This window comes from Dama dama, chromosome X (genome assembly GCF_033118175.1).
Source record: "Dama dama isolate Ldn47 chromosome X, ASM3311817v1, whole genome shotgun sequence".
NCBI classification, from domain to species: domain Eukaryota; kingdom Metazoa; phylum Chordata; class Mammalia; order Artiodactyla; family Cervidae; genus Dama; species Dama dama.
In genome coordinates this window covers 131244315-131270945 of record NC_083714.1, presented here as the reverse complement: position 1 = coordinate 131270945, position 26631 = coordinate 131244315, and the positions used below count along the sequence as shown (strand labels likewise).

At 39.5% G+C, this 26631-nt stretch overlaps 1 protein-coding gene across 1 annotated transcript in view; it reads right to left on the bottom strand.

Annotated features, from left to right (window-relative positions):
* Window positions 1-7090: 7090 nt before the first annotated feature.
* LOC133052894 (spastin-like) overlaps window positions 7091-26631 on the bottom strand; it is a 122429-nt gene continuing 102888 nt past the window's right edge. The window contains 2 exon segments of the mRNA XM_061137710.1: window positions 7091-7607; window positions 7610-8934. Of these exon segments, the coding sequence (XP_060993693.1) occupies window positions 7267-7607; window positions 7610-8934 (1666 nt within the window). The 3' untranslated portion in view covers window positions 7091-7266.

Genomic DNA, 26631 nt, shown 5'->3' with positions numbered 1-26631 from the left:
GAATCTTGAGAGTCCCTTGGACTGCAAGGAGATCCAACCAGTCCATTCTAAAGGAAGTCAGTCCTGGGTGTTCATTGGAAGGACTGATGCTGAAGCTGAAACTCCAGTACTTTGGCCACCTCATATGAAGAGTTGACTCATTGGAAAAGACCCTGATGCTGGGAGGGATTGGGGGCAGGAGGAGAAGGGGACGACAGGGGATAAGATGGCTAGATGGCATCACCAACTCGATGGGCATGAGTCTGAGTAAACTCCGGGAGTTGGTGATAGACAGGGAGGCCTGGTGTGCTGCTATTCATGGGGTTGCAAAGAGTTGGACATGACTGAGCAACTGAACGGAACTGAGCTGAGAGGGGTTGGATGGGGTAGGAGGGAGAGAGGCTCAAAAGGGAGGGGACATATGTATGCACACAGTTGATTCACGATGATGTAGAGTAGAAATAAAAACAATGTTGTAAAGCAAGTATGTCTCAGTTTAAAATTTTTTCAATTAAAAAATTCTGTTTAAAAGCTTTTGCACAACAAAGGAAACTATAAGCAAGGTGAAAAGACAGCCCTCAGATTGGGAGAAAATAATAGCAAACGAAGCAACAGACAAAGGATTGATCTCAAAAATATACAAGCAACTCCTGCAGCTCAATTCCAGAAAAATAAATGACCCAATCAAAAAATGGGCCAAAGAACTAAACAGACATTTCTCCAAAGAAGACATACAGATGGCTAACAAACACATGAAAAGATGCTCAACATCACCCATTATCAGAGAAATGCAAATCAAAACCACAATGAGGTACCATTACACGCCAGTCAGGATGGCTGCTATCCAAAAGTCTACAAGCAATAAATGCTGGAGAGGGTTTGGAGAAAAGGGAACCCTCTTACACTGTTGGTGGGAATGCAAACTAGTAGAGCTGCTATGGAGAACAGTGTGGAGATTTCTTAAAAAACTGGAAATAGAACTGCCATATGACCCAGCAATCCCACTTCTGGGCATACACACTGAGGAAACCACATCTGAAAGAGACACGTGCACGCCAATGTTCATTGCAGCACTGTTTATAATAGCCAGGACATGGAAGCAACTCTAGGTTGCATCTAGTGCCCATCAGCAGATGAATGGATAAGGAAGCTGTGGTACATATACACCATGGAATATTACTCAGCCATTAAAAAGAATTCATTTGAATCAGTCCTAATGAGATGGATGAAACTGGAGCCCATTATACAGAGTGAAGTAAGCCAGAAAGATAAAGAACATTACAGCATACTAACACATACTAACATATATATGGAATTTAGAAAGATGGTAATGATAACCCTATATGCAAAACAGAAAAAGAGACACAGATGTACAGAACAGAATTTTGGACTCTGTGGGAGAAGGCGAGGGTGGGATGTTTCGAGAGAACAGCATTGAAACATGTATATTATCTATAGTGAAACAGATCACCAGCCCAGGCTGGATGCATGAGACAAGTGCTCGGGCCTGGTGCACTGGGAAGACCCAGAGGAATCGGGTGGAGAGGGAGGATCGGGATGGGGAACACATGTAAATCCATGGCTGATTCATGTCAATGTATGACAAAAACCACTACAATATTGTAAAGTATTTAGCCTCCAACTAATAAAAATAAATGAAAAAAAAATCTGTTAAACAATACTTAATTTAAAGCAATTCTACAAAGAAATTTTAAGTTTGGAAACTTCATTAGGAAAATGAAGGAAAAGAGAATGTCACAGACTATTCCATTTTTATAGGTTTTTGCCTAAGGACAGGTCCAGGCACAGTGCGGGGCATCCAAAATTCAGAGAAAATGCCACAATTTATGAGTTCAATAAATTAGAGGACAGAATTTTGGGAAACCACAGCAGTTGAAAAGTAAAAGTTAAAATCTCAGAAAATACAGAGCCACAGATGGGAAGGCCCAGATTTTGTATATAAATCTCTGCACCAATATCCCATCGATTCTTTTTTTTCCCTTTTTAATCAGAGGAAAATTGCTTCACAGTGTTCTGTTAGTCTCTGTTGGAGAACAACATAAATTAGCTATAATTTTATATATATATATATATACAAATATATATATATGTTTATATATATATATTTATATATATATTTCCTCTCTCTCTTGAGTTTCCCTTCTACCTCCCCTCCTTCCACCCTTTTCATGGTACTGATGAACCTCTTTGAAGGACAGGAATAGAGATGCAGACACACAGAACAGACTTGTGGACACAGGGGAGGAAGGAGAGGGTGGGGTGAATTCAGAAAGTATCACTGACATATATACACTGCCAAGTATAAAATGGCTAGTGGTAAGCTGCTGCATAACACAGGGAGCTCGGCTTGGTGCTCTCTGGTTTATTCTTTTTTTTTTGTCATACATTGATATGAAGCAGCCATAGATTTACACGTATTCCCCATCCCGATCCCCCCTCCCACCTCCCTCTCCACCCGATTCCTCTGGGTCTTCCCAGTGCACCAGGCCCGAGCACTTGTCTCATGCATCCCACCTGGGCTGGTGATCTGTTTCACCATAGATAGTATACATGCTGTTCTTTTGAAATATCCCACCCTCACATTCTCCCACAGAGTTCAAAAGTCTGTTCTCTATTTCTGTGCCTCTTTTTCTGTTTTGCATATAGGGTTATCGTTGCCATCTTCCTAAATTGCATATATATATGTGTTAGTATGCTGTAATGTTCTTTATCTTTCTGGCTTACTTCACTCTGTATAATGGGCTCCAGTTTCATCCATCTCATTAGGACTGGTTCAGATGAATTCTTTTTAACAGCTGAGTAACATTCCATGGTGTATATATACCACAGCTTCCTTATCCATTCATCTGCTGATGGGCATCTAGGTTGCTTCCATGTCCTGGCTATTATAAACAGTGCTGCAATGAACATTGGCGTGCACGTGTCTCTTTCAGATGTGGTTTCCTCAGTGTGTATGCCCAGAAGTGGGATTGCTGGGTCATATGGCAGTTCTATTTCCAGTTTTTTAAGAAATCTCCACACTGTTTTCCATAGCGGCTGTACTAGTTTGCATTCCCACCAACAGTGTAAGAGGGTTCCCTTTTCTCCACACCCTCTCCAGCATTTATTGCTTGTAGACTTTTGGATAGCAGCCATCCTGACTGGCGTGGAATGGTACCTCATTGTGGTTTTGATTTGCATTTCTCTAATAATGAGTGATGTTGAGCATCTTTTCATGTGTTTGTTAGCCATCTGTATGTTTTCTTTGGAGAAATGTCTGTTTAGTTCTTTGGCCCATTTTTTGATTGGGTCATTTATTTTTCTGGAATTGAGCTGCAGGAGTTGCTTGTATATTTTTGAGATTAATCCTTTGTCTGTTTCTTCCTTTGCTATTATTTTCTCCCAATCTGAGGGCTGTCTTTTCACCTTACTTATAGTTTCCTTTGTAGTGCAAAAGCTTTTAAGTTTCATTAGGTCCCATTTGTTTATTTTTGCTTTTATTTCCAGTATTCTGGGAGGTGGGTCATAGAGGATCTTGCTGTGATTTATGTCGGAGAGTGTTTTGCCTATGTTCTCCTCTAGGAGTTTTATAGTTTCTGGTCTTACATTTAGGTCTTTAATCCATTTTGAGTTTATTTTTGTGTATGGTGTTAGAAAGTGTTCTAGTTTCATTCTTTTACAAGTGGTTGACCAGTTATCCCAGCACCACTTGTTAAAGAGGTTGTCTTTTTTCCATTGTATATCCTTGCCTCCTTTGTCAAAGATAAGGTGTCCATAGGTCCGTGGATTTATCTCTGGGCTTTCTATTCTGTTCCATTGACCTATATTTCTGTCTTTGTGCCAGTACCATACTGTCTTGATGACAGTGGCTTTGTAGTAGAGTCTGAAGTCAGGCAGGTTGATTCCTCCAGTTCCATTCTTCTTTCTCAAGATTACTTTGGCTATTCGAGGTTTTTTGTATTTCCATACAAATTGTGAAATTCTTTGGTCTAGTTCTGTGAAAAATACCGTTGGTAACTTGATAGGGATTGCGTTGAATCTATAGATTGCTTTGGGTAGAATAGCCATTTTGACAATATTGATTCTTCCAATCCATGAACACGGTATGTTTCTCCATCTGTTTGTGTCCTCTTTGATTTCTTTCATCAGTGTTTTATAGTTTTCTATGTATAGGTCATTTGTTTCTTTAGGTAGATATACTCCTAAGTATTTTATTCTTTTTGTTGCAATGGTGAATGGTATTGTTTCTTTAATTTCTCTTTCTGTTTTTTCATTGTTAGTATATAGGAATGCAAGGGATTTCTGTGTGTTAATTTTATATCCTGCAACTTTACTATATTCATTGATTAGCTCTAGTAATTTTCTGGTAGAGTCTTTAGGGTTTTCTATGTAGAGGATCATGTCATCTGCAAACAGTGAGAGTTTCACTTCTTCTTTTCCTATCTGGATTCCTTTTACTTCATTTTCTGCTCTGATTGCTGTGGCCAGTACTTCCAACACTATGTTGAATAGTAGTGGTGAGAGTGGGCACCCTTGTCTTGTTCCTGATTTCAGGGGAAATGCCTTCAATTTTTCACCATTGAGGGTGATGCTTGCTGTGGGTTTGTCATATATAGCTTTTATTATGTTGGGGTATGTTCCTTCTATTCCTGCTTTTTGGAGAGTTTTAATCATAAATGAGTGTTGAATTTTGTCAAAGGCTTTCTCTGCATCTATTGAGAGAATCATATGGTTTTTATCTTTCAATTTGTTAATGTGGTGTATTACATTGATTGATTTGTGGATATTAAAGAATCCTTGCATTCCTGGGATAAAGCCCACTTGGTCATGGTGTATGATTTTTTTAATATGTTGTTGGATTCTGTTTGCTAGAATTTTGTTAAGGATTTTTGCATCTATGTTCATCAGTGATATTGGCCTGTAGTTTTCTTTTTTTGTGGCATCTTTGTCTGGTTTTGGAATGAGGGTGATGGTGGCCTCCTAGAATGAGTTTGGAAGCTTACCTTCATCTGCAATTTTCTGGAAGAGTTTGAGTAAGATAGGTGTTAGCCTTTCTTTAAATTTTTCATAGAATTCAGCTGTGAAGCCATCTGGTCCTGGGCTTTTGTTTGCTGGAAGATTTTTGATTACAGTTTCGATTTCCTTGCTTGTGATGGGTCTGTTAAGATCTTCTATTTCTTCCTGGTTCAGTTTTGGAAAGTTATACTTTTCTAAGAATTTGTCCATTTCTTCCAAGTTGTCCATTTTATTGGCATAGAGCTGCTGGTAGTAGTCTCTTATGATCCCTTGTATTTCAGTGTTGTCTGTTGTGATCTCTCCATTTTCATTTCTAATTTTGTTAATTTGGTTCTTCTCTCTTTGTTTCTTAATGAGTCTTGCTAATGGCTTGTCAATTTTGTTTATTTTTTCAAAAAACCAGCTTTTAGCTTTGTTGATTTTTGCTATGGTCTCTTTAGTGTCTTTTGCATTTATTTCTGCCCTGATTGTTAAGATTTCTTTCCTTCTGCTAACCCTGGGGTTCTTCATTTCTTCCTTCTCTAGTTGATTTAGGTGTAGAGTTAGGTTATTTCTTTGGTTTTTTTCTTGTTTCTTGATGTAAGCCTGTAATGCTATGAACCTTCCCCTTAGCACTGCTTTCAAAGTGTCGCATAGGTTTTGGGTTGTTGTGTCTTCATTTTCATTCATTTCTATACATATTTTGATTTCTTTTTTTGATTTCTTCTATGATTTGTTGGTTATTCAGAAGCGTGTTATTTAGCCTCCATATGTTTGAATTTTTAACAATTTTTTTCCTGTAATTGAGATCTAATCTTACTGCACTGTGGTCAGAAAAGATGACTGGAATGATTTCAATTTTTTTGAATTTTCCAAGACCAGATTTATGGCCCAGGATGTGATCTATTCTGGAGAAGGTTCCATGTGCACTTGAGAAAAAGGTGAAGTTGATTGTTTTGGGGTGAAATGTCCTATAGATATCAATTAGGTCTAGCTGGTCCATTGTGTCATTTAATGTTTGTGTTTCCTTGTTAATTTTCTGTTTAGTTGATCTATCCATAGTTGTGAGTGGGGTATTAAAGTCTCCCACTATTATTGTGTTACTATTAATTTCCTCTTTCATACTCGTTAGTGTTTGCCGTACATATTGCGGTGCTCCTATGTTGGGTGCATATATATTTATAATTGTTATATCTTCTTCTTGGATTGATCCTTTGATCATTATGTAGTGTCCTTCTTTGTCTCTTTTCACATCCTTTATTTGAAAGTCTATTTTATCTGATATGAGTATTGCGACTCCTGCTTTCTTTTGGTCTCCGTTTGCATGAAATATTTTTTTCCAGCCCTTCACTTTTAGTCTGTATGTGTCTCTTGCTTTGAGGTGGGTCTCTTGTAGACAGCATATATAGGGGTCTTGTTTTTGTATCCATTCAGCCAATCTTTGTCTTTTGGTTGGGGCATTCAACCCATTTACATTTAGGGTAATTATTGATAGGTGTGGTCCCGTTGCCATTTACTTTGTTGTTTTTGGTTCATGTTTATACGACCTTTCTGCATTTCCTGTCTAGAGAAGATCCTTTACCATTTGTTGAAGAGCTGGCTTGGTGGTGCTGAATTCTCTCAGCTTTTGCTTATCTGTAAAGCTTTTGAATTCTCCTTCATATCTGAATGAGATCCTTGCTGGATACAGTAATCTAGGTTGTAGGTTATTCTCTTTCATTACTTTCAGTACGTCCTGCCATTCCCTTCTGGCCTGGAGGGTTTCTATTGATAGATCAGCTGTTATCCTTATGGGGATCCCTTTGCGTGTTATTTGTTGTTTCTCCCTTGTTGCTTTTAATATTTGTTCTTTGTGTTTGATCTTTGTTAATTTGATTAATATGTGTCTTGGGGTGTTTCGCCTTGGGTTTATCCTGTTTGGGACTCTCTGGGCTTCTTGGACTTGGGTGGCTATTTCCTTCCCCATTTTAGGGAAGTTTTCAGCTATTATCTCCTCGAGTATTTTCTCATGGCCTTTCTTTTTCTCTTCTTCTTCTGGAATTCCTATGATTCAAATGTTGGGGTGTTTCACATTGTCCCAGAGGTCCCTGAGGTTGTCCTCATTTCTTTTTTTTTTTTTTCCATTTGCATTGTATACTTTATTTAAATTTATTTTATGGTTCATCTTCTGCGTGCACAAGTAATTGTAAGACTCTGAAAAGTCCTGTAAACTTAGGCTGACTTTCCGTAGCTGATAAAACTATTCATCGAAGATGTTATGTTTTTCTCTTGAAAAGTAAACATTCTGCAGGCTTACACAGTGGTATCTCCAAAGTCCTTGTTCCAACGTATGTATGCTTCTAAGGTTTGAGGGCTCACACTGCGTTTTATCTTTTTTAAGGATTCGGTGAAGTCAGATAATCGAATATTTCTCGTCTCACTGGCAGACATATTCTTCACTTGTTCTGGTTTCAGTTCTCTGATAGGACCCAGTGCTGCATCCTTTGCCAAAGCTGTTAGGTCACTGCCTGAGTATCCATCGGTCATTCTAGCAAGTTGAGCTAGTTCTTTTTGGGTCAATGGGCTTCCTTGTTTACATAATAGATTTTTTAATAAAAGCAGTCGTGTCTCCTCATTTGGCAAAGACACATAACCCGTTTGGTAAAACGCCTGAGGACAGCTTCATCAAGCTCTTGTGGCCTGTTAGTTGCACCCATTACAAGCACTCTGTCATCTCCAGCAGACTGTACACCATCAAATTCTATTAGAAATTCAGTTTTTAGACGTCTGCTAGCATCATGTTCTCCTTCTCTTCTTTCACACAAAAGGCTATCAACTTCATCTATAAAAATTATGGAAGGTTGAAGTTCTCGAGCCACGGCAAAAAGAACTCTCACCAATTTCTCTCCTTCTCCCACATATTTTGAAGTTAAACTTGCAGCACTTATATTAAACAAGGTTGCATTAAATTCTGCAGCTACTGCTTTAGCCAGCATTGTTTTCCCATTTCCAGGTGGACCAAAGAGTAACAAGCCTCTGGCAGGAGCCCTAAGCCCTATGAACAACTCAGGCCTCAGAGAAGGAAGAATAACAATTTCTTGCAATGCTTGTTTTGCCAGCTCTTGACCAGCTATATCATCAAATTTAACAGCTGTTCCATTGTCCACAATTTCATTCATTATAAGGTTAGCAAGGTTGCTGTCCACATTCCTAAAATTCTTCAAGTCTTTCTTTTTACGAGCAGCAGTTGTAGGGGTAGAAGGTTTATTTGTTCTACTTGTTTTTGGTGTACTCTTATGCATGGCAGCTGCAGAACCAGGTCCTCGTCTCACTCCAGAAACCATGGATAAACCACTGCAACTAGGTGCTCTATGGTGGCCTGAAAGACCTGTGGGTCCAGTTTTCATAACTGTTTTTGAACGAGGCAGTGAATTACTAGCATGTGTTAACGGATCTTTTCTTTTTGGAACAGCTCCACTTTCTGACTGGAGATGTCCATTACGGCATGTCAAGTTAGTACTGTCATTATAGATGTCCGTTTGTGACTTGGAAAATTGCAAACTTGGTTGCAGCTTCTCTAATAGTTGTAAACGGTCCTTGGCCATAACTAAATTAGTCATCATTTTAGCTTGAAGGCGTCTAGCTCTTTCACACTGTTCGCCTTGTCCTGTAACTACGACAGCTATTCCTTTTTCTAGTTCTTCAATACCTTTCTTATACCATTCCACAGCTTGGTCCTTTTGTCCTACTTACTCGTCCTCATCGATGTGCAGCGCGACGGAGATGTACTCGAAGGCCTGTTTGTGGAACGCTCGGACGCGCTCGGCCTCCCCGCCTGGCACCGGTGCCGGGGGCGAGGCCGAGGCCGGCGCGGCCCCGGAGCTCCTCTTGGCGGCCATGAGGGCGCGGGAGAAGCGCTGGCAGAGCCACACGAAGAGGAGCCCCAGGTGGAAGGCGACCAGACGCAGCCTGTCCTCATTTCTTTTGATTCTTTTTTCTTTTTTCCTCTCTGCTTCATTTATTTCCAGCATTTTATCTTCTACCTCACTTATCCTATCTTCTGCCTCCGTTATTCTACTCTTGGTTCCCTCCAAAGTGTTTTTGATCTCATTCATTGCATTATTCATTTTTAATTGACTCTTTTTTATTTCTTCTAGGTCTTTATTAAACATTTCTTGTATCTTTTCAGTCTTTGTTTCCAGGCTATTTATCTGTAACTCCATTTTGTTTTCAAGGTTTTGGATCATTTTTATTATCATTATTCTAAATTCTTTTTCAGGTCGATTCCCTATCTCCTCCTCTTTTGTTTGACTTGCTGGGCATTTTTCATGTTCCTTTACCTGTTGGGTATTTCTTTGCCTCTTCATCTTGTTTAGATTGCTGTGTCTGGAGTGGGCTTTCTGTATTCTGGAGGTCTGTGGTTCCTTTTTATTGTGGAGGATTTACCCCGTGGGTGGGGTTAGACGATTGGCTTGTCAAGGTTTCCTGGTTAGGGAAGCTTGCGTCAGTGTTCTGGTGCGTGGAATTTGATTTCTTCTCTTTGGAGAGCGATGGAGTGCCCAGTAATGAGTTTTGAGATGGGTCTATGTGTTAGGTGTGTCCTTGGGCAGCCTGTATGTTGACGTTCATGGCTATGTTCCTGCGTTGCTGGAGAATTTGCGTGGTATGTCTTGCTCTAAAACTTATTGGCTCTTGGGTGGTGGTTGGTTTCAGTGTAGGTATGGAGGCTTTTGGACGGTCACTTATTACTTAAAGTTCCAGGAGTTTTCTGGTGTTCTCAGGTTTTGGGCTTAAGTCTCCTGCCTCTGGATTTCAGTTTTATTCTTACTGTAGTCTCAGGACTTCTCCAACTATACAGCACTGATAAGAAAACTTCTAGGTTAATGGCGAAAAGATTCTCCCCCGTTAGGGACACCCAGAGAGGTTCACAGAGTTACATGAAGAAGAGGAGAGGGAGGAGGGAGATAGAGATGAGCAGGAGGAGAAAAAGGGGGACTCAAGAGGAGAGAGACAGATCTACGCAGCTGTCTGTTCCCAGAGTGTTCTCCGTAGCCCAGTCACCTACAAAGATTCACAGAATTGGATTGGGAAGATAAGGGGAAAGGAGGAAATAGAGGTGTTCTGAGGTAGAAAACAGAGAGTCAAGATTGGGAGAGAACAATCTTCGGTTTAAAAATAGGGCTTCTCTTCTTTTTTTTTTTGGTAAGGTTATAGTGTATTGAAAATGAAAATTAAGGAGTAGTAGAGGAGTACTAGAGGACTTTAAAAGAAATAAGAGACAAAGAAAAATAGAAAATAGAAGAGAAAAAGGAAAGAACAAAAAAGAGGAAAAAAGAAACAGAAAAGAAAAGATAAAGAAAAGAAAAAAAAAAGAAAGAGAAAAAAAATTTTTTTCCCCTAATTAAAAAAATCGTAAAAATCTATGGAAATGAAAGTTAAGGAGTAATGGGGGAGCAATAGGGGATTTTAAAGGAAAATAAAAGAGAGAAAATAAAAAAGAAAAAATAATAAAAAGGAAAAAAGAAAAAAAAGAAAAAAAAAAGAGAGAAAAAAGTAAAATTATATCTAGGAATTTCTCTGGAGCTGTTGTGGTCAGTGTGGGTTCGGCTCAGTTTCAGATAGCTCCTCATTCCAGCTTACACTTCTCGATATCTACAGGCCCCTTCCAGTGTAGTCGGTGTTTTCTAGAGGGATTTTAATCTGTTGCACCAGTCCCTTCTGAGGCGGTTCCCTTTGTTTATTTGGCTTCTGTTTGCCGGTCTCTTCAGAGCCTCATTTCCGCCCTGACACAGGCGGGCAGAGGTGGACTCTTATTCAGGTAGCTAGTTCCGTCGCTCTGCGGGGCAGGGAGGGGCTGGCGCTGGAGGGAGGGGCTTGCGCTGCCGGGCGGGGCTGACGCTGCTTTCTCCGTCTGCGCTGCTCAGGCTCCCGGCTGCTCTATATGGAGCGCGCCCCGCGCTGCGGGAGGTTCCAGCCCTCGGGTGTTCCACAAAAGCGCGGAACGAAAAGCTGCGCCTGCCCTCTGTGCCTTCCCCGTCAGAGCGGTCCAGGCAGCGAGGGGCTTGATGGGCGCACTCTCCCTAAGTGTGGCGTGCCCACTCGCTTCCACGGACCCAGTCTCAGTTTCCGCTGTTGCCAGTCGGGTGCCTGCGCCCTCTGCCCTCCGCGTCCCCAGCCCCAGTCTCCGCCCGCGCCGGTCGGGTGCCTGCGCCCTGTGTCTCGCCGCGACCTTCCCCTCCCCCCTGTCTCCTGCCTCCGGCGGGGCTGGGCCGGCCCGCAGCCTGCGAGCTCTTCTCTGGATTTTCTCGGTCTCTTTGTTCTGCGAACGGCCGGCAGTGTGTTCGGGCCGGTTAATTTACTCTTTCTCCTTTGGTCTCCCACAGTTCAAGTTGGCAACTCACAGAAGCTCCCTCCGATTGTCCTCAGGGCACTCAGGCCCAGACCCTACTCCAAGCAATGCCGCCTAAGATTCCCTTCCCGGGACGGATCTCCGTCCTTAGCTCTTTTGTCTCACTTTTAATCTTTTATATTTTGTCCTACCTCCTTCCGAAGACAATGGGCTGCTTTTCTGGGCGCCTGATGACCTCAGCTAGCGATCAGAAGTTGTTTTGCGAAGTTTGCTCTGCATTCAGTTATTCTTTTGATGAATTTGTAGGAGAGAAAGTGGTCTGCCCGTCCTACTCCTCCGCCATCTTGGCTCCTCCCCTCTGGCTTATTCTTGAATCTCATGTACTACACATGTGCAAGGCCTGCCCATCACCAGGGATATGTCAACATTTGAGCTCAATCAGGTCCATTGCCTATTTAAAGCAAAAACAGTCAACACTACTCAGGGAAACACGACAGAAAACAAGTTTATGAAATGTATCAGTAAAACTTCCATGATGCAATTCAAAATTAAAAGACTTAAAGTACAGAAGCTCCTATAACTATATTGAATGAAGTATATGAAAATATGCTCATAATAAACAGGCCCAAAGGAAATTTCAACAGAGAAATAAAAACTACTTAAAACCAGAAACAGAGTTTCTAGGACTGAAAATTATAACATCTGATCTACAAAAATTCACTTAATAGAAGACTGGACATGACAGAAAAAGAGTAAATAAATTCAGTGATAGGTGAATGGGAATTTTCCAGCATCATTAGCTACCTGAAGGATAATACAGGATAATAAAAAAAAATCTAATTTTTGTGGATGTGGAGGTCTGGAGAGACAGAAAAGAAAGAATGGTACAAAAAATATTTAAAGGGACTTCAAGAAATACGTGACACTATCAGTTCAGTTCAGTCGCTCAGTCGTGTCTGACTCTTTGCAACCCCATGAACGACAGCACGCCAGGCCTCCCTGTCTATCACCAACTCCCAGAGTACATCCAAACCCATGTCCATCAAGTAGGTGATGCCATCCAATCATCTCATCCTCTGTTGTCCCTTTCTCCTCCTGCCCTCAATCCTTCCCAGGATCAGGGTCGTTTCAAATGAATCAGCTCTTCTCATTAGGTGGAAAAGTATTGGAGTTTCAGCTTCAACATCACTCCCTCCAATGAACACCCAGGGCTGATCTCCTTTAGGATGGACTGGTTGGATCTCCTTGCAGTCCAAGGGACTCTGAAGAATCTCATCCAACACCACAGTTTAAAAAGATCAATTCTTTGGCGCTCAGCTTTCTTTATAGTCCAACTCTCACATCCATACATGGCCACTGGATAAACCATGGCCTTGACTAGACGGACCTTTGTCCTTTGTCTCTGCTTTTTAATATGCTGTCTAGGTTGGTCATAACTTTCTTTCCAAGGAGCAAGCGTCTTTTAATTTCATGGCTGCAGTCACCATCTGCAGTGATTTTGGAGCCCAGAAAAAGTTAGAACTGGACATGGAACAACAGACTGGTTCCAAATAGGAAAAGGAGTACGTCAAGGCTGTATACTATCACCCTGCTTATTTAACTTATATGCAGAGTACATCATGAGAAATGCTGGGCTGGAGGAAGCAGAAGCTGGAATCCAGACTGCCGGGAGAAATATCAATAACCTCAGATATGCAGATGACACCACCCTTATGGCAGACAGTGAGGAAGCACTAAAGAGCCTCTTGATGAAAGTGAAAGAGGAGAGTGAAAAAGTTGGCTTAAATGTCAACATTCAGAAAACTAAGATCATGGCATCTGGTCCCATCATTTCATGGCAAATAGATGGGGAAACAGTGGACACAGTGGCTTACTTTATTTTTCTGGGCTCCAAAATCACTGCAGTTCTTTTTTAAAATTGTTAGGGCTTCCCTGATAGCTCAGTTGGTAAAGAATCAGCTTGCAATTCAGGAGACCTGGTTCAATTCCTGGGTTGGGAAAATCCCCTGGAGAAGGGATAGGCTACCCACTCCAGTATTCTTGGGTTTCCCTTGTGGCTCAACTGGTAAAGAATCTGCCTGCAATGAGGGAGACCTGGGTTTGATCCCTGGGTTGGGAAGATCCCCTGGATAAGGGAAAGGCTACCGACTCCAGTATTCTGGCCTGGAGAATTCCATGGACTATACAGTCCATGGGGTCGCAAAGAGTCGGACACGACTGAGTGGCTTTCACTCACTTTTGGCTATTCTAGTCCATGTAAAGTTTAGAATTATCTTGTCTCTATCTACAAAATAACCTTGGTGGGATTTTGATAGGAATTGCATTAAGCCTGTATATAAATTTGGAGAGAACCGAGTTTACTTACTATGTTGATCTACAGTCAAAGTGGCTTATCCCTCCACTTAGTTGCTCTTCTTTGATTTCTCTTGTCAGACTTGGATAGTTTTCCTTATACTAATTATGTACATTTATTGTTAAATTTATATACAAGTATCTCAGTTTGGAATGAATATGAAATGTACTGTTCCAAATTTATTTTTTACATGCTCATTGCTCATCCATAGAAATACAACTAACTCATTTTTGTGTGTTGATCCTGCATTTTTTGACTTTGTGGAAATGATTTATTCTAGCAGCTTTTTCTTTTCCTCCTTTTGGGAAATTCCCTGGATTTTTCTATGTAGACAATCATCTCATTTGTAACTAGGGAGAGTTTTACTTCTTTATTTCCCAACTGCATGCCTTTTAAATTTCCTTTTCTTGCCTCATTTTTCTCTCTAGGATTTCCTGTACCATGCTGAATAAAAATGGTGAGAGAGGACATCTGTTTACTGCTCCCTTCTTAGGGGTAAAATATTCAGTCTTTGACATTAAATATGATACTGGTTTAGGTTTGAGATAGACACTTTATCAACTTGAAAAAATTTCACTCTAAGTTTGCTGAGATTATTTTATAGCAGGAATGAGTGCTTAATTTTGTCAAATAATTATTCTGTATCATTTGGTATAATTGTACAGTTTTTTTAGGTAGTTAATAATTGGATGACATTGATCAATTTTTTTAATTGATGTATAGCTGATTTACAATGTTGTGTGATTGATTTTTGAATCTGGAACCAGTCTAGCATTCCTAAAATAATCTCACTTGGTCACTGTATATATTTTAAAATATACTGCTGCATTTCATTTATTAATATATGTTGAGGATATCTGGATCTATGGTCATCAGAAATGCTGGTCTTTGATTTTTGTTTTTGCTCTTGATTTTTGTCTTGTTTTGGTATCAAAGTAATACTGGCCTCATAAAGAGAAATGGTGTTATTTCCTCCTCTTCTGTTTTCTGAAAGGTAGTGTGTTGAATTGGTATTAATACCTCTTTAAATATTTGGTAGAATTCACCGAGAAAAGTACCTGAGGTTGAAGATACTTTTTCAGGAGGTTTTACATTATGAATTAATTTTCTTTATTTGTTACTGCACTATTCAAATTTATTTCATCTTAAGTGTGTTTTGGTTGGTGTCTATTTTAAGGTCAGGAATTTTACTACCTTTGCACCTTCTTTCATGGCTTTGACTATTACTGTTTCTACATTTACTCCTGTCAAGTTGAGGTAACAAGCTTTTCTGAAAGATTTATCTATCCAATCCCATCTACTTTCCATTTTACAGCTTTCTCCAAATTTTCTTGTACACTGGTCATCATCTAAGTTCTATGTGTGTACACACACACATGGATATGAACAAGTATATATATATACATACATACATATATACATACATGTATATGTATACATATATGCATATGTATACACACATACATACATACATACATATGTATATGTATGTATATATGGTTTAGTTGCTAAGTCCTGTCCGACTCTTGCGACCCCATGGACTGTAGCCCGCCAGGTTCCTCTGTCCATGGGATTCTCTAGGCAAAAATACTGGAGTGGGTTGCCATTTCCTTCTCCAGGGGATCTTCCTGACCCAGGAATCGAACCTGGGTCTCCTGCTTTGCAGGTAGATGATTTACTGACTGAGCTATTAGGGAAGCCTTTGTATTATATATATTTGGTGCCATATATTTTATATATTTTGTTCCAATGTACAGGATTTTTAATCCTAAGTAGAAAGGTAGCTTAATTAGCCTAGTCTGCTATTTGACAAAATACTCTCTATACTTGTTCTTATTTGTTTTCTCACTTATCATTTTCTCACTATTACTGTCCTACCTCTTTCTCTATGGTGAAATCTAAGCCCTATGGGAAATCCTCAGCATTGTCTCTTTGCTGAAGACCTTTCTGATTTCCCTGGAATTTGATTGCTCCCTTATGATTTTGACACCATCATTATAATCATCATTATTACATTTTTCACATTGTAATACAATGATGCTTTCCCACTCTGATGTCCTCATTAGGCTTTGAACACCTTGGTAGCAAGAATCATGCAGGTTCCAATTTGGGATCCCTAAGTATAGTTCTTTTAAGATCCCAAGAAGCCAGTCAATGTATTTATTATGCTGTGCATAAATGATATACTTTAAGTTTTCATATAATGTTTCATAGAAACATGATTTTTTATAGATGGATTCATTTTAATATTATTTCATAGATTTTAATTTATTAAATGTTATTCCTTTCTTACCTTACTATGCTGAATAACTGTAATCAAAGTAGTTTCCATTAAAATAATTCTCTTTGAAATGTGGATTATTGTTTTGTTCATGTAATACAAGTGTTTCATAACCAGTATAAAGACTTTATACACTATGAAGGATATTTATACAGTAATAGCATTAAGACTGGAATTCAGTACATTCATTTGATTTCTCCATGAACCATATGCTCTCAGTTATGACTGGAACTGGCTCCATCACTAGGTATGCCTAATTAGGCATGTGCTTAGTCAGTTCAGAGTCCTGTGAAATCCTAGGACTCACATACTTTACTTACATAGGAATTAGACTCTATGGTCATTTTCTTATTTCTGTATCCCATTATCCCTAATGTTTTGTTCTACCTGGAGCATTTCATCTCATTATATTTGATGGTCACTGTGAATGAAAATAAGTCAAATTAAATGTAAATTTCATTAATTTGGACAAAGTGGCAGAAAACTAGATCTAGATTTCTGAAAAGACCAAAACATAAGTTCTGGGGGAAAAAATGACAGTCAAATATTCTTACAGTGCTGATTTTAATGAGGTTAACAAAGTTGGGCAATTAAAGGGTTTTGAGCCCCTGCATTTATACATATATATGAAAAAACATGTAAATGGTACTAGTAATATGTTTGAAACAAATTAATGTCTTGAGCAGGTTAAAAGATGCTCCCTGTATCAATTTATTTGCTAATACATTTTTATCATTAGAGAACATTTAAACAGTCCAGGCAGGCCTTCATTTAAATTACCAAAAAGCATGACTTTGAGGAATTCAAAAGATAAATGTGTCAGTATGTTATGTCTATTTAAAAGTATAATAGTTTATCTCATTTTTATCTATTTTAAACATGTATAAACTATAGTAAACAGATATAATGAAGCGAACAGCACAGGAATGCTTACAATAGCAGGTAAAATCAATATTTATAATAAATTTCTAATTAATAAGGCTTTAATAAAATAAGAACCTGCCTAGCCTAAAATCTGATGGAATAGTTTTGCAGAGCACTCACATTAGACTGCTTTTAAATCTTTAATTCTATTAACATTTACAGCTGCTGAAGCATAAAGCATTCCAGCGAATAAAAACAGCTTTATTTAGCTCCCCAGCCACCTTCAACAAGGAAAAAAAATCACTTCAACCTAATAGAAATTAGTAGTTTTCTTTTTAATAAACATAATATGGAAACCTTATATTAGGTTTGTTCTGACATTTCTTCTTATAATTCCCTGAGAGAAACTTTTCTGTTCTAATATTAAGAAATGTTGCAGAATCTAGAGGTATGGTGGAATTAACAAATGCCTTAAAGACTAATTGGGTTTGAATGTTGCTGGTTCACTAATATATTCAGTGAGTGCCCATGGCCACATTAGTTGACCTCCCTAAAACTTGGTTTATTCAGCTGTGAAATGGGGTTGTAAAAATACCTGACCTATTGGATTATGGTGAGCATTCAGTGAGAAAATATTTCATTTGTGGTGAAAACATTTTTCATCTAGTGACTGCCTAACCTTGGTAAGGGTAGAGCAGGAACGAGGAAAGAAAATTAAAATTGAATCATGTATTGGCTTGTTTATAGAACTTTCCCACCTTTCAAGTGGCTTCTTCCATATGTTGAAAAAATATAAGAATGTTCAGATAATAACACACTTCTTTGAATCTAAGATGCCAACAATTATTAAATACTTCCCAATTTTAGAGATGCCAAAATATGATTAAATGTGCATCTCAGAACTCATGATTTTTGGTAATACTGTAGTCCCCCCATATCCATGAGGGATACATTTCAAGATCCCCAGTAGATGCCCAAAACCATGGGTAGTACCGAATTCTCTCTCTCTCTCCATATATATGTGTGTGTGTGTGTGTGTGTGTGTGTGTATACACACACATATAAATATGAGATAAAGTTTAATTCATAAATTAGGCACAGTAAGAGATTAACAATAACTAAAATAGAGTTACTAATAATATACTGTAATATGCTACAGTTATAACAATATACTGTTAAGTTTTAGAAAGTACTATAATAAGTTATGTGAATGTGGTCTCTCTGTCAAAAAATCTAATTGTAAAATTTAATGCTTTTTCCATCCTAAGCATTTAGCATGCCCTATGACCATAACTTTGGTAGACTGAGGTGTGACAGTAAAACTAGCATGTGTTTTTTTCCTCCTTTAGATTTTCATGGATAGAAGGTTCTTTCTTACTGATGATCTTAGCAAACTCAGCATATATTTTTTTCTTTCCTTTATAAGATGATAACTTCTACCTTTTCACTTAATGGGAGCACTTTCCAACTTGACTTTGGCATATTTGAATTGCCAGCATCATTTTGCACAGCAAAGAAAACCACAAAGAAAGCAAAAAGACAACACACAGAATGACAGAAAATATTTGCAAACAAAGTGACTGACAAAGGATTAATCTCCAAACTATAAGGGATTAATCTACAAACTATACAAAGAGCTTATACAACTCAATATCAAAAAACCAAACAACCCAATCAAAACATGAGCAGAACTAAATAGACATTTCTCCAAAGCAGACAGACATTTGGCCAAAAACCACATGAAAAAAACGTTCAATATCGCTAATTATTAGAGAAATCCAAATTGAAATGACAATGTGGTATCACCTCACATAAATCAGAATGGCCATTATGAAAAAATAAAGAATAAATGCTGGAGAGACTGTGAAGGAAAGGAACCCTCCTACACTGCTGGTGGGAATGTAAATTGGTACAACCACTACAGAGAACAGTAAGGAGGTTTCTTTAAAAACTAAATATAGAATTACCATATGATCCAGCAATCTCACTCCCAGGCATATATCTGGAGAAAACCAGAATTTGAAAAGATACAGGCACCCCAGTGTTCATTGCAGCACTATTTACAACAGCCAAGACATGGAAGCAACCAAGATATCCATCAGCAGAGGAATGGATAAAGAAGATGTGTCATATATATATATACACACACACAATGGGATATCACTTAGTTGTAAAAAAAAAAAAAAAAGAACAAAATAATACCATTTTCAGCAACATGGATGACCTAGAGATTATCAAACTAAGTGGAGTAAGTCGAAGATAAATATCATATGACTCTAATAAAAATAAAATTGAACTTTTTTACAGAACAGACTCACAGATTTTGAAATCAAACTTACAGTTACCAGAAGGGAAATGTAGGGGGAGGGATAAATTAGGAGACTGGGATTAACATAATACACACTACCATATATAAAATATATAACTAACAAGGACCTCCTGTATAGCACAGGGAACTACTCAATATTCTATAATAACCTATATGTGAAAATAATCTGAAAAAGAATGGCTATATATATGTGTATATATGTGTATGTGTGTGTGTGTGTGTGTGTGTGTGTGTGTGTGTGTGTGTGTGTGACTCAATTGGTTGTACAATCGAAACTTACACCCTAGGGGCCATTTTTAAGTAAAATTAGGGTTACTTGAACACAAGCACTATGACTGTTTTTGTTGTTGCTTAGTCGCTAAGTTGTGCCTGACTCTTTGGGACCCCATGGACTGTAGCCCATCAGGATTCTCGGTCCATGGGATTTCCCAGGCAAGAATACAGGAGTGTGTTGCCATTTCATTCTCCAAGGGATCTGATCTTCTCAAGTCAGGGATAGAATCTACATCTCCTGCATTAGCAGGCATATTCTTTACTGCTGAGCCATCACGGAAGTCCAAGCACCATGCTACCCATACTGACATCATAATAGTCAATCTGATAACGGAGACAGCCTGACTAAAAGGTGGATTATACTGCACAAACAGATGTTTCATGTTTTTGGCAGAATTGAGCAGGAAGGTACATGATTTCATTGCACTACACAAAAAGGTATTCAATTTTAAAATTAGGAATTATTTATTTCTGGAGTTTTCCATTTAATATTTTCAGACTGTGACTGATCATGGGGAACTGAGATTGCAGAAAGGGAAACAATGGAAAAGGGAGGACTACAATAGCTAATAACTGTTGAGCACTTACAATATGCTAGGCACTATTCCAAATGCCACAGGACTGTAAAAGGTCAGTTTTCATTCCAGTCTCAAAGAAGGGCAATGCCAAAGAATGTTTAAACTACCACACGATTACACTCATTTCACATGCTAGCAAAGTAATACTCAAAATTCTCCAAGCTAGGTTTCAAGAGTACATGAACCGAGAACTTCCAGATGTTCAAGATGGATTTAGAAAAGACAGAAGGCCAAGAGATCAAATAGCCAACTTCCACTGGATCATAGAAAAAGCAAGAGAATTCCAGAAAAACATTTATTTCTGCTAACTGACTATGCTAAAGCGTTTGACTGTGTGGATCACAACAAATTGTGGAAAATTCTGAAAGAGATGGGAATACCAGACCACCTTAACTGCCTCCTGAGAAACCTGTATGCAGGTCAAGAAGAAACAGTTTGAACCAGACATGGAACAATGAACTGGTTCAAAATTGGGAATAGATTATGTCAAAGCTGTATATCATCACCCTGGTTACTTAACTTATATGCAGAGTACATCATGCAAAATGCCAGGATGGATGAAGCACAAGCTGGAATCAAGATTGCCAAGAGAAATATCAGTAACCTCAGATATGCAGATGACACCATCCTTATGACAGAAAGTGAAGAAGAACTAAAGAGCCTCTTGATGAAGGTGAAAGAGGAAAGTGAAAAGCTGGCTCAAAACTCAACATTCAAAAAACCAAGATCATGACATCTGGTCCTATCACTTCATAGCAAATAGATGTGAAAACAAGTGAAACAGTGAGAGATTTTATTTTCTTGGGCTCCAAAATCACTGCAGATGGTGACGGCAGCCATGAAATTAAAAAACACTTGCTCCTTGGAAGGAAAGCTATGACCAACCTAGACATCATATTAAAAAGCAGAGACATTACTTTACCAACAAAGGTTTATATAGTCAAATCTATGGTGTTTCCAGTAGTAATGTACGGATGTGAGTTGGACCATAAAGAAGACTGAGCATCAAAGAATTGATGCTGTTGAATTGTGGTGTTGGAGAAGACTCTTGAGAGTCCCTTGGACTGCAAGGAGATCCAACCAGTCCATCTGAAAGGAGATCAGTCCTGAATATTCACTGGAAGGGACTGATACTGAAGCTGAAACTCCAACACTTTGGCCACCTGATGCAAAGAGCTGATTCATTAGAAAAGACCCCGATGCTGGGAAAGATTGAAAGCAGGAGGAGAAGGGGACGTCAGAGGATGAGATGGTTGGGTGGCATCACTGTCTTGATGAACATGAGTCTGAGCAAGTCTCAGGAGATGGTGATGGACAAGGAAGTCTGGTGTGCTGCAGTCCATGGGTTCTTAAAGAGTCAGAAACAACTGAGCAATTGGACAACAAAATTCCAAATGCTGTACACATATTAACTTATTCTTTATTTTAAAAAATCAAGTAATGACTATCATTATGTTTATTTTTCAGAGATAAAGGAACCTCTCAGCTAAAATAAACAGCTGAGCCTTAACTAGGAAGGATCCCTGTACTGAATCTACCTACACCAATCCATGGTTACTCCCAAGAGAAGCGCACATGACCGTGAGATTCTTTCCTGTAAGAGTCAAGGGTGGTGGGACTTCCTGGGCCGTTCAGTGGTTAAGACTCCGTGCTCCCGATGCAGGGGATACATTCAATCCCTGGTTGAGGAACTAAGATCCTGCATGTCGTGCAGTGTAGCCAAATAAAATAAAGTTTTTTTGTTTTTTTTTTTTAAGAGTCAAAGGTGAGAGAATTGAAGAAAGCGGTAATGGGGAACAGGAACTGTTATCACGTAAGTCTTCCACCATGCTCATGTCTGTTATTTATTAATGATACCTAGTGTTAAAGAGTGCTGAAGTAAGTATAACCTTATAAGTGAGTTAGGGAGACTTGAAACAAGAATCAAATGCTAAAGTTTTTCAAGTGAAACTACTCTGGGGAAAACAAACCCCAAACCTCACTGATGTGCAGTTACAAAACCCCTGGCAATCACTAGTTTGTTTACTGTCACTATAGTTTTATCTTTTCCAAGATGTCATATAAGTCGAATCAGATAGTAGGTAGCCTTTTCAGATTGTCTTCTTTCACTTAGCAATATGCAATTAGGAATCATTCTTGTCTTTGGTTGGCTTGATGATTCATTCCTTTTTATCACTGAGTATTACTGCTTATTCATTCACCTGTCGAAGGGTATGTTGGTTGCTTGCAGTTTTGGGTGATTATGAATGAAGCTGATATTTTTATTTGCAGGTATTTGTGTAGATATGTTTTTAAATCAGTTGAATAAATATCTGGAGGTGTGATTGCTAAATTGCATGGTAAGGTGATGTTTAGCTTTGCATTGGCTTCCTTCTTTTAGCTTGGTAACTTAAAGTAAATCATCGAGCCTTAGTTTCTTCATCTGTAAGAAGGAAGCAATTTTTTAATAACTCCAAAAGCTGTTGTGAGATTTAAGAGAACATTTAACATTGTTCTTCACTCAGTAGGATTAATAAGTGCTAGGTTAAGTATATTTATTATTATCTTTGACTCTATTTTTAAAAGCCAAATATAAATTGATACTTGTTATTCAATCTAGAAACCCAAAACTTGTCCTTACATCACTCTCTCCTAAGCTAATCAGTCAAGGAGTCTCAGTAAGTCCATATCTCAGATATCTCTTAAATTCTTTTTATATTCTTCCTTTTGCTCAGTCAGTGGTTTGCCTCTAAATTCCATTGTTTTTCATATAGAATACTATAGCTCCTATAAATCCTCTCTCAGCTTTCTTTTCATCATTTTCCCATCTATTGTCTATGTTACTTGTTCCCAAATGCTGATCATATACGCCTAGAATAGTACCTGATATAATGTAGGCATTCAATAAATATTTACTGAATAAATGAAAACCCTCCAACTAGTGTTCAAAGTGATAAAATGTCCAACACTCCTTTGTAAATAATGAAAATTAATGACTTGTCTGTACTTGTATATACAAATATCTACCAATACTTTTATACATTTTCACCTCTGCATCTTGTGTTATCACCACTTCAAATGTATTTTAATTCTTCTGTGCCATTGCCTATGCTGTTTGTTTATCTCTGTCTGGATATTCCCATATACATCCCTTCACTCTGCTGCACACCTTACCCACAGCCAGCTTCTGCTGGGTGTTCTTCCCATATCTGTCTATACTACGGCTTACCAAGCTTTAATATGCATATTAGACACCTGCAGATCTTTTTCAAACTGCAGAGCCTGATTCACTAGGTCTGGCATGGCACTTAAGATGTCTGCATTTCTAACAATTCCTAGGCAATGCTGATGCTGATGATACACAACACACGGTCTTATAGTTGTTTTTCTTGCCTATTTCCACGAGACAAGGAAATCCTCTAATGTTGTCATTTATCATTCAGTTCAGTCACTCAGTCGTGTCTGACTCTTTGTTACCCCATGGACTGCAGCACACCAGGCCTCCCTGTCTATCACCAACTCTCGGAGCCTGCTCAAACTCATGTCCATTGAGTTGGTGATGCCATCCAACCATCTCAACCTCTGTCATGCCCTTCTCCTCCTGCCTTCAATCTTTCTGAGTATCAGGGACTTTTCCAATGAGTCAGTTCTTCAAATCAGGTGGCCAAAGTATTGGAGTTTCAGCTTCGGAATCAGTCATGCTAATGAATATTCAGGACTGATTTCCTTTAAGATTGATTGGTTTGATCTCCTTGCAGTCCAAGGCACTCTCAAGAGTTTTCTCCAACACCACAGTTCAAAAAGCATCAAATCTTGAGCACTCAGCTTTCTTTATAGTTCAACTCTCACAACCATATGTGGCTACTGGACAAACCATAGTTTTGGCTCAGTTCAGTTCAGTTGCTCATTTGTGTCTGACTCTTTGCCACCCCATGGACTGCAGCATGCGATGCCTCCCTGTCTTATCACCAACTCCTGGAGTTTACTCAAACTCATGTCCATTGGGTCGGTGATGCCATCCAACCATCTCAGCCTCTGTCATCTCTTCTCCTCCCACCTCCAATCTTTCCCAGCATTAGGGTCTTTTCAAATAAGTCAGTTCTTCGCACAAGGTGACCAAAGTATTGGAGTTTCAGCTTCAACATCAGTCCTTACAATGAATATTCAGGACTGATTTCCTATAGGATGGACTGGTTGGATCTCCTTGCTCTCCTTGGGACTCTCAAGAGTCTTCTCCAACACCACATTTCAAAAGCATCAATTCTTCGGCGCTTAGCTTTCTTTATAGTCCAACTCTCACATCCATACATGACTACTGGAAAAACCATAGCTTTGACTAGAAGGACCTTTGTCAGCAAAGTAACATTTCTGCTTTTTAAGATGCTGTCTAGGTTTCTCATAGCTTTCCTTCCAAGGAGCATGTGTCTTTTAATTTCATGGCTGCAGTCAGCATCTGCAGTGATTTTGGAGCCCAAGAAAATAAAGTCTGTCAATGTTTCCACTGTTTCTGCATCTATTTGCCATGAAGTGATGGGACTGGATGGCATTATCTTTGTGTTTTGAATGTTGAGTTTTAAGCCAGCTTTTCAAAAGACATCATTTCACTTATATTTTTCATATGTTGCTCATAAGGTTCTGGTTTTATCTATAACGTATTTTATTTTGTCACTATCAGCATCATCATTAAATGACTAAAATTTTGGCAACATAGTAAAGAGTATATATAACAGGGCTGGAATCACAAATAACATCTAGGGATTAAGCTACAGAGGTCCTACAATAGAAGTTGATGAGAACTCATTAAGATTTATATTGTAAGAGAGAGAGGTAAAAGACAAAAACAACCAGCAAAATGGAAATTTGAGTAGCACCTCCTTCCTTCACAAACATACACCCATCATTTCTAGGAATACAATAAGATTCCTTTAATGCCAAGATCATGATATGCATTTATTTTAATTTATACACAGACTTTCTTTTTTGACTTCAGAAAAACATGCAGAAAGTAGCAGAATTCTCCCTTTGGGATGATGATACCCAGCAGAGCCCATGTTAGAGGTACAAAAGAAAAAAAAAATCATAATTTTTAAGTTAGAGTTTTAAGCCTTTTTTTCACTAGTCACCAATTTACATGAATACCAACCTAACAAGTAGATCTTTCTAAAATGCTTTTTCCTAGTGTATTTTGTACCTCTAGGATGCCATATCACTCTTACATTTTTTGCAGGTTATACTAAATGACTTTGTATTCTCCCACTCAGAATTCCCAAAGGCTGGGGGACAGTCCTAAGATGGCGGAGGAATAGGATGGGGAGACCACTTTTTCCACCACAAATTCATTGAAAGATCATTCAAACGCTGAGCAAATACCACAGAACAACTTCTGAACGCTGGCGGAGGACACCAGTCACCCAGGAAGGCAGCCCCTTGTCTTCAAAAGGAGGTAGGACAAAATATAAAAGATAAACAGAGAGACAAAAGAGTTAGGGACAGATACCCATCCTGGGGAGGGAGTCTTAAAAGAGGAGAAGTTTCCAAACACCAGGAAACCCTCTCACCAGCAGGTCTGTGGGGAGTTTGGGAATCTCAGAGGGCAACATAACTGGGAGGAAAAAATAAATAAAACCCACAGATTACGCACCTAACCGCAACTCCCAGTGGAGAAGTAGCCCAGAGGCTCGTGTCCACCACCAGCAAGCAAGCGGGAGCTGATCAGGGAGGCATGGGCTGCATAGCTTAGAGTCAGGACTGGGCCTGAGTGCCCTGAGGGCAATCTGAGGGAGCCAACTTGAGATAGCAACCCAAACCACAGGATAGCCAGAGGGGGAAAAAGAAAAAGCAAAGAGAGAGAGAACTTTCCTGTACAAAGCTCTAACCTAAGGCACTGCTGGGCCCACTCACAGAACAAAGGACTGAGCAAATATCAGAGGAGAGCTAGCCAGCTGTGGACCGCCCCATCCCCCACCGGAGGCAGGGAGGTGGGCAGGCGGCAGCCAGAGCCAGAAAGGGGCAAACGCGGCCCCAGAGACAGCATCCCCTACCAAAATGCGAGCAGGCTTCCAGTTGCTAACCAAGTCTTCCTGGGATCCTGGACGGTTGACATCCGTCGGGAGGGTCGCAGCCAGAGATCAGCTCCCCAGAGGAGACACACGGCACATCTGAGATGGCACTCCTGCTGCCACCCAGGAGACAGAACGGCTGGGACCAGGGAGGTGATAAGACGCACTGTACCTGGGAAAGTGCGCTCCCAAGCACCTGGTCACCTGAGCTGCTCAGACCTGGGAAGGGCACAAAACACAGGTCCAACCGAGTCTGCGCCTTTGTGGAGTACCCGAGAACCTGAACCTGGGCGGCATAAATCTGGGGAGTGCACGCAACCCAGGGCCTGCCGCAGACAGTTCCCCAGCAGAGCAACCTGGAGCCTGAGCAGTGTAGACCGGGAAAGCACACACACCGTGAGCGGGGGCAAACCCAGTGTGGCCCAGACACTGCAAGCACTCCACACACAGGCCAGTGATGTTTGTTTGCAGTGTTCATCCCTCCCCACAGCACAACTGAACAAGTGAGCCTAAATAAGTGACCACCTTCACCCCCTTGTGTCAGGGCAGAAGTTAGGTACTGAAGAGACTTGCAAACAGAGGAAGCCAAAATAAACAAAGAAGAGGGAACCGC